Source organism: Alligator sinensis, unplaced genomic scaffold (assembly GCF_000455745.1).
Source record: "Alligator sinensis unplaced genomic scaffold, ASM45574v1 scaffold118_1, whole genome shotgun sequence".
In the NCBI taxonomy this organism is placed as follows: Eukaryota; Metazoa; Chordata; order Crocodylia; family Alligatoridae; genus Alligator; species Alligator sinensis.
In genome coordinates this window covers 271798-280785 of record NW_005841850.1, presented here as the reverse complement: position 1 = coordinate 280785, position 8988 = coordinate 271798, and the positions used below count along the sequence as shown (strand labels likewise).

Here is an 8988-nt window from a genome sequence, read left to right as displayed (position 1 = left end):
GACGCATGGAGCACCTAATCATTGCATACCTTGCTTTGGGACCAGGCGGGCCCATGCACATTCCATTTCTGTTGCACCATTTAAGACCTCTGGATGCCTCATTATCATCACGACCTTTCTGTGTGGTCAGTATCATCGGCCTCATTTTACAAATGGGAAAAATGGAAATATATTTTATGCTTGCCCAAAGACACGTGGCCTGTCAGAGGGACAGCCCTGGCTGTGACTGTTCAATAGTCCTTTGAGATGAGGGGCTAAATCTTTTGTTATGTGGGAGGTGAGATGAAGTGCCCATAGTAGTTCTTTCTAGCTTTAAGATCTCAGAATTCAGGCTAGAGACATGCAAAGCAATTTAGACGCAGTACTTGGTGTACCAGGAAAAATGGTAGTATAAGAACAAACCAACGTCATACTTGTTGAAAACCTGTTATTACTTTATACCTTATTACTGAGCCACTTAACTGTATTAGTCATGACAAAGCAGAGTTAAAAATAAGCCTTTGAGTTAAAAGCTGTTAAACAGTATTAATTGAAATACTTAAATGTGCATCTCAGTCTCAGAAAGCACCACTGTGGCTGCATCTACACAAGACATTGACTGTGCGGTTGTTACTGCGCAGTCATTTAGTACTTGTATACGCAAGTACTAAATGACTGCATGGTAACCAGTGTTACTGTACTGTAGCGTACCCACACAGCTTCTTGGAGACACTGACTGTGTAATAGCTTGTTACTACTGCGTACTAGCATCACGTCACGCTTCATAACGTGCAACACAATTGCGTAGTAGTAATGAGCTAGTGCTCAGTCAGCATCTCATGTAGACACAGCTTGTAAGCAGCATTAACTGCTCCCTTTCTTACGGAAGAAGTCAAAGATCTGAAAGGACCAAGGAGAGACCTCACTCCTCTCACCCTTAGCATAAGTCCTGGCAGGTAAAGTTTGAGGCATAACGAAGATGTCACAAGGAAGGCTGAATTTTTCTGTGACAAGAACATTATCAAATAGCACATCTCATGTGTACTATACTTGCTTAAAACAAACATGATACCTTCGACACATGGATTTCTGACAAGTCAAACAAGTGGTATTTGACCCTCAAATTGTTATAAAAATATCAGCCACCCATCTAGTTCTGCTCATCAAAGCTGCTTGCAGTGTGTAATGGAGCTGGAGAGGGACTCTTGGGGTGAGCCATCTGTTTAAAAAAAAAAAAGAACAAAGTTACAATCAGTTTTAAATTTCAGCACGCTTACTTACACAACAGTGACACGGGAGCTTATCAACCGCTTCCTAAATATAAGACAATCCCTAGTCTGACATGGAAAATACTTTTAAACCTCAGATTCCTTCCAGCATCAACAGGAATCTTGTTCTATTTCTCTGTTTTCAGCTGGTGCTACAAACACTGCTACCATCCATACAGCCAGGGAACTTTGAGTCCAAAGCCACTGGATATTCCAACATATGGGACACATCCAGACAAGCACGCATGTGCAATTTGCAGTGCTGCAAACCGATCTGCAGCTCTGCAAACCACACGCCCCATACACGCATACATTTGCTGCACTGCTAATTAGTAGCATGTGGGCTTTTTTTTTTTTTTTTTTTGACACTGGGAGGAGATCCTGGTGTAAAAATCAATCAATCAATCAATCCATTAATCCACTCACTCTGGAAAGAAGTGGGATGGTCCATGTGGCTGTAGCGTGCACCACCCAAAACAAGAGCCTGGCTGGCCAGAGCCATGCTCCAGCTGCTGGCCAGGCTCCATGTGCCTGGATTGCCACCCCTGCAGCCCTAGGAGGCCCCCAGGATCCCAAGTAAGACTGCTGGGGCCAATCCAGGTGCTGGCCCCAGCCTCCCCCATCCCAACTGGGGCAATTTACCATGCGAGTGCACATGCAGGGGTGTTCCCCAGGAACAACCAGCAGCACTGCAAATATGTGCTGCTGATAATTGTCCCTGGGAAATGCATGTCCCAATGAGTCGGAACATGCCCATGGGGTGCACCCTTGTGACTATTGAGATTTAGGACATTTCTGGAAAGCCTCACATGAGCCCTGCCTACAGCAGAGAACATTTGGGGTCCAGGTAATAGGAAGACCCAATCACCCCAATTCCTCCTGCTTCCTCAAAGATACTCCGAAATTGAAAACTTTGATGGAAAAGGGAACGCAAGTGGGCAGTTTGTAGGTGTGCTTTCCACATCATGCAGAGGTCATGCTGAAGGAGAATCTTACCACACTCCTTCCCACATGTGTGGGCTGAGCCATTGATTAGGCTTTGAATTAAGCTCAAAAGATTCAAGTGCATTTCATATGATGCTACTAAGATTTAACATTTCTTGTGTGCTTATTACTCTCAAAGCACAGTACACTCATTAATTAAATGGTAGGCAGCATGAGGCACTAGGTATCATGAGACAAGGCTTAACTCCCAACTCTGCCAATGACCTGCTGAGTGACCTTAGGCAAAAATCACATCACATCTCTGTGCTTCAGTTTCCTCATCAGTAAAATGCACATAATAGCTCTCTTTGTGAAGCCTTCAGATTCATGGATGACAAGTTTGAGTGAAGTATAACTTATTAGTAGTAATTATGCACTCAGTTCTGCTTGCTACCAAAGGCTCTCACGACCCACTAAGGCATCTTATGTCTATGAAGTGCCATGCAAATCAATAGTGCTTTTTTGCAAGAGAAACATTCTTTGGAATTCTGTAGTTTATTACCAGCGATTAACTTTTTTCAACAAAGGAGCTGAAATTTGTCTTGCCTGAAATTTGCGCTTCAGTGCTTGAGTCATTATGGGTGTCAATCCTGTGCCAGTCGCCATGTTCTCTTTGTTGTTTAATGGAGTTCCACCAGGACTTCTGAAAAGACAACACGAACGTTAGGGGAAATAGTTTTTAGTTTTCTAGTTAAAGAAGAAGAAGAAGAGAACAGTAAGGAAGTTACCTCTTTATATCAACTCTTTTTAGATGTTTTCGAAGATCTAATTGATTTTTGCTGGGAGTGCTAATAATAAAAAACAAAAAATGTTAAAATCAATTTATTTCTCAAGTACCAGACATGAGGATGATGATGAACAAAATCAACTTTTCTATAGAACAAAGAAAGTAGAAGGTTTCTCACATTAAGAAGTTTGCAATTCGAGCTGGTGGTAGGTTGGATTTAGGTCTCAGATTAATGCTTTGTAAGTCTGAAACCGTAATTAATGCCCCGTGAGTCTTCACTGGTGATCCCCCCTAAAGGCACAAAGAACAATGTTACCACAAATGCATTTTAAAAGGCCCCACTGAACATACTGTCTATTTAATATTTATACTCTGCATGTTTTTAGTGCATTCTGACTCTTTAGCTTGTTTGAATCATTAAGATTTAATGTGCCTGGGATAAAAATAGACATTTTATAAAAGACTCCTGAGAAAAAAAAATGCTAGGGAAAAGAAAATACCTGTCCTGATAAAAATCAACACGTTTACAGAAATACTGGAACGCGGCAAGCCATCACCCAAGCTAAAAAGAACAAACTTTGCATAGACTCCAAACAAGTCATTTACCTTCCCTGCTTTAAACAGGCATCTGCAAAATGAGAACATTTTCAAATAACCCTTATTGGAGACTTGGAAGTGGAAGGATTATGTTGGTTATTGAGTCCAAATTCACTTTTGGCAGGATCTTTTAGATAGTCACTATGTTAGGGGTGAGTTTGGCCCTATGGCAGCAGCACATTTTGAAGACTGCATATTGAATGCTAAATAGCATTCAATATGCTATTTAGCATAGTGCTTAAGTTCATCAGCACTTAAGCATTTCTCCTAATGTACGAAGTGAATTAGCCCATTCACTAGATTTATCACCATTGCGCCAAATATGGTCTAAAACTAGAGAGCAACATACACAAAAGGATACGCTAGCTAAAAATAGGAATCCATAAATCATTCAAGACAGAGAAGGAAACCACAGCCCACACATGCTATTGTGGGAGGGGATAGCAGATATTCAGTCCTTCACCAGGGACTATTCTCCGAGGCAGGGCAACTGGGTGGTGCTTAAATATGTTTTTAAAAGGGTCTTTGCGAGTTGAACTGTCAAATGCAATCTCACAGCTGAAGAGTGCAGGCACTGGTCTTGGCTAATACCATGGCCTGAAATTCATGATATGGCCTTGAATGAGAACAGGAGTTCTGCCGAAGCCCAGAAAGACCAAGTTTACTTCTGGTCTCTGCATCTCTCTGAACAGCAGCAAAATGGCTTCCAAGGTTGGAAAATGTTGGCTTATATGGCAACCACTTTTGTATGGATACAGGAACCACGAGCAGAACCAAACTTCAAGTCAGAAATCCTGGATCTCGTGCACAGGCCAACCAGACAAGGTGTGCCCTGGTCACACCCAACAGGAGTCACCCTTCTACAACCACTACTCTGGGCCTGACAGAAAAAGGGGTTGTAGGGTTACAGAGAAATGCTATTATCTGCTCTGTGCATGGAGCCATCCTAGAGCTGGCCTCACTGCCACAGGGGTTCAATAACCCATCCACACACACTGGAATCCTACCGGTTCTACTGCGGGCAGTATTTGTCCCCTGAGCATGCTCCCCTTCTTTGGTTTACCTTATCTGGTCTTGTGCAGGGTTGGGTCTTCTTTAGTTTTACATTCAGGAGATCCTTCATTGTGATTTGTATGGGACCATCTTTTTTTACTGATACGGCCTGTTAACAAGGGAATAAAAAATTAGAAACTGTAAGCGTTGAATTCCTTATGGGTGCCGTACAACTCTGCACCCTGAACCCAACACCACTCAAAGACACAGAATAACCCTATTAATCCTTACCAGAGGGGCTTTATTGCCATTGACCCTTTTGAGAAGTAAAGGTGCTGGAGGGGGGCGTGGTGGGGGCAGTGGTGGTGGAGGAGGAGGTGGTGGTGGTGGAGGGGGAGCAGCTGCAGGTTGTAGCACTGCTGTAGGAGACCCAGATACCAGCTCTAGAAGGCTGATCTGTGCACATACAGGAGCATGTATTAATGGTTTATTACATCTTTGGCAAGGGGAGTTTTCTGAGGAACGAACCACAGTCCCGCTCATCTGGAACAGAAAAAAATATAAAATAAAAATTCACTCTCTGTCCAACGTACGGGAAAGTTCAGGAAATAGGGATTGTGACTCAGTTGAACCAAAATGCAAGGCCCAAAAATAGCCTGCCCTAGGTCTGATCTTTTAGCTGGCTACCTGCAGTCCTCCAGCTTCCAGGCTGTGGCACTTCAAGTGATGCTGTATGTATGGGACATTGAAAGTGCTTTGCAATGAAAGGAGATTAGGAAATGCGTATTCTTTCTATTTATATATGACATGTTTCCATACAGGATCTTAGGAACTGCTTTAGCAGTTTTACTGGATATTCAGGGTGGGATTAATTTGATCACCCAGAGTTAGAATAAAGCCCCTGTTCTGGTTTCCCTGCATTATACACTCCAATTGCATTCAGCGACTGAACGAAAGGGAAACGTTATAGTGATGCAAGGACATACCCCTGCCGCTCATTCTAAACAAGCAGTTCCCAGCATCTGTGCATAGCCCCTTTGGGGCTCCATGCAGACAGAATGGTCTCTTCACATGAAGCCAGCAGCCAGATTTGACAATGATTTTTACTTTAGCAATATTTTCACTATGGATCTTCATTTCTAACACTCTTCTTAAAGCCAAAACACTGTCAAGATTACAAAAGTAACACCCTTGATTAAAAAAAAAAAAAAAAGCATGATTGTAACAGTGGTGTGGACAGGAGTTTCAACCACATAGAATCATAGAGAAGTCGAGCTGGAAGAGACCTCCAGAGGTCATCTGCTCCAACCCCCCATCTGAGATAGGATCATTCCTCTTCAAACCATCCTACACACACCAAAATCTAAACTCTGCATAAGTCTACCATCAACCCCAACCAGGGCACAACACAGCCCTTATACCCTAACCTGCCACAGGAAAGCAAGGGCACCACAGCAGCTGTCGTCTGTGCTTCTACAGTGTTGTCAATATATGCTCAAGAGGTCCTATGCTCCCCCTTCCACCCCCACAACTACAGAGGAAGGCAAAACCCTCCCCAGTCCATACCAATGTAACCAAGGGGGAAAATTCCTCTCTGACCTCAAATCTGACAATCAGTCTGACCCTGAGCAGAGGGCATATATAAACCCCCAAAACTCCATTTCATTCTCTTTCAGTGAACAGATTTCAAATTGCAGGTGTCCCTTTAGCAGTGCACATACTTCTAGTTTTCCTCCCTGACCCCAGGTCCTTAAGCGTTTAGATAAACAAAAGAAGAAAAAAAAATCTGAGGCTACTAATGTAACTGCAGCTGACCTGGAGCATTCCTTGTAGTCTGGAAAATTCAGTTTCCAGCTTTTGCATTTCTTTCCTAAGCGCATTCAGCTCTCGTAGATATAAGCGGGATGGGAATATGGTGTCTTTGATGACTTCAAAACTCTAAGTACAAAGAAACAAGGTGAAGATGTTTATGGTTATATGCATTGAAAGTTTCATGCAAAACCCCATGTGACTTAGGAGCACAATCCCCACCAAAAGTCATTGGTCTCAGTCAGGAGACTTGTCATTGGCATGAAGGCACACAGAAAGGAAGTTTCACGCCTGTCATTTCATTTTGACTTTATCCGTCCTGGGGTCAGTGCCTGTCAATCAAAGAAGACTTGCTACATTTATGACATGTTATAATTGTCAAACTCTGATCCCAGCTGACGAGGACTAAAAGTAGGGTCACATTTCCTCAGAGCAAACTTTTCCTACAGATTCTCAGTTCTCACAGCTCAAATTTTAGCTGCAAGTGCTGTAGTATGGTCTATGTCTGATCCATTTGGGCTGTGAACCAACATCTCCTTCCCTGTTAAAAGGTGGAAACTGTGGCCCATGTAATGCAAATCTTTCAGCTACTGCAATAAGGTCTCCAACTTCACATATGATTTAGAAGTAAAATATTTCTGGGCCTCTTAACATACCCATTCCTCTAACTGAAACTCTTACTGATTTCTCCCAAATGCTGCTCTAGCAAGAGATCCTAGAAGTTTGTATATATTAGGCTTCATCTCAGTTTTGAAGAGAGGGACAGGTAGAGTGTGAGAGTGAGTGCACTGCACACACGCGCTACAATAATCTTACATCGACAAAAATAAACATTTGGAAAACCCACCTGTGCAATACTGTTCTGGCACCACGAGCAGACTGATGACACTGTCATTGCTAAGGGCTTTACTGCATTCTTCACAATGGGCATGGCTACACTCCAGACCGAGGGGCGGCAACTTTGGCTGCACACTGTGTTGGGAGGAGGATCGTCCACTGACCTACAGAAGATTTCAAACAGGGACATTTCAGCCATCTCAGAACGTAACTGGGGTCCGGCATCAATAGCTAGGTCAGAAACACCCGGTCAGTTTGGCATGAACTTTAGCACAGGGGGATGAAGGAAGGAAGTGACACGTTGAAAGCAACTTCCTACAGCTGTGGAAGAAATAAGATCAAACCCATTCGATTCTCAGAAAACCTAAATCACTGATGCTTCTTTTCATTACTGAACAGCAGATGACAGCTCAGCCAACCAGTTTCTCATAACTGTCAAGGTGCAGGGCACCAGCCAGACAGCTTGTGGCTGCTCAGTCTTTGCCCACGCAGCTCCGCTGTGCTCCTCCCTGCCCGGTCAGCAACGCCGCCTCTCCGTATTTCATTTGGCCGTTGTTTCACTCTCCTTCGGCCCACTGCTCCCTGAACAACTGTGTTGGCCAAGCTAGGATGTTTCATTAATGTGGCTAAAGCCATTCGACTTCCCATTCTTAACAGCATCAAGAAGCGACCTGTCATTTTCTGGCAGCAGCTGTGATCCCAGCTCTCGCAGCTTGATTAGCCTAGCGGGGTCTCAAACTTTTTACATTAGAGTCAAGGCTGTGAATTGAGAGGCGCCCCACTTTAGAAACCAGCACGACCTCCTTGCAGGGGGGGTGGGCAGTTGTCAGGGGGCCGCGCAGCCAACCCAAGCCTGCAATTATATCTGCTTATCTCTTCACACCCGACTTTTCCCGCCTGCGCCCATCAAAGTATCCTGTGGCACCCATGGGCACCCCACGCGAGAACAAGCAGTTTAGCCCCGAAATTACATCTGGAAATCGGTTGGGAGAGAACGCACCCGGACACAGTCTCTTCCACCCCTGATTTCGGACGATGCCACGTCGCACGTGGAACAAGCGATGACCCTCCCGGTGAGCGAGGAGGCTAAATGCATCCCAGGCGCCCTTGGTTTATTCATGTTTTAAGGAAAAACGTTCACTTCCCGAGTCAAATTGCTTCCAAATCCGCGTGAGTCGTTCGAGAACCACGCGGGACCCTGCTACCGGCAAACATCCTCCGCAACCCGGCAAGTGAGAGGGCTCGACGGGTCCCCGGCCGCCTACCTGGGAGCGGGGACAGCCAGGCGCGGGGGCGGTGAGGCCACACTCCTCCTCCTCCGCTTCTCCTGCAGCTTGGCCCGGGCCCGCAGCTCGCGCCGGCGCTGCTTGTACTTCACCATGGTTTCTAGAGAGGCACCTGGGGGACGTCAGAGGAGTCAAGCCCTGCCTGGAGGAAGGGAAGTGGCAAGGCCGGGGCCTGAGGCTACCTCCAGGGCCCACTTCCATCCCGCCTTGCAGCCCAGCGCCGGGGCCTTCGCACTTCCCCTCCAATTACGGACCCTCGGCCCTTCACCTCTTGACCTTTGGCCCGTGGCCCCGGTCCCACTCACCGCCCCACGCAGGCGCCTCCCTGCAATTCAAACCGCTCCGCCGTCGCGCCGCAGCCAATCACAGCCCGGCTCTCTGCGTCCCGCCCCCTCCCTGTTTCCATTGGTGGGAGTGATCTGGGAGCGAGGGTGGGTTGGGAGGTGGGTGATGCGGAAACCAATCAGATTAAAAGAGGGGGAGGGGGGAAGCCAATCAGGGATGAGTG

The 8988-nt window shown here is 45.6% G+C and overlaps 1 protein-coding gene across 5 annotated transcripts; it reads right to left on the bottom strand.

Annotated features, from left to right (window-relative positions):
• Positions 1 to 424: 424 nt before the first annotated feature.
• Positions 425 to 8876, bottom strand: PRR11 (proline rich 11). 5 transcript variants are annotated; one of them, XM_006016044.3, is made up of 10 exons: positions 8786 to 8876; positions 8460 to 8592; positions 7205 to 7358; positions 6364 to 6486; positions 4840 to 5091; positions 4619 to 4717; positions 3137 to 3249; positions 2960 to 3019; positions 2778 to 2874; positions 425 to 1198 (listed from the first exon to the last, which is right to left on the bottom strand). In XM_006016044.3, exons 2-10 carry the CDS (start codon positions 8573 to 8575, stop codon positions 1130 to 1132), a joined length of 1083 nt encoding a protein of 360 aa, XP_006016106.1. In that variant the 5' UTR covers positions 8576 to 8592; positions 8786 to 8876; the 3' UTR covers positions 425 to 1129. The 5 variants fall into 5 exon arrangements, with proteins under 5 accessions (XP_006016106.1, XP_006016105.1, XP_014378039.1 ...); XM_006016043.3 differs by having other exon boundaries at positions 8749 to 8795; XM_014522553.2 differs by lacking the exon at positions 8786 to 8876 and adding an exon at positions 8757 to 8773.
• Positions 8877 to 8988: the final 112 nt, after the last annotated feature.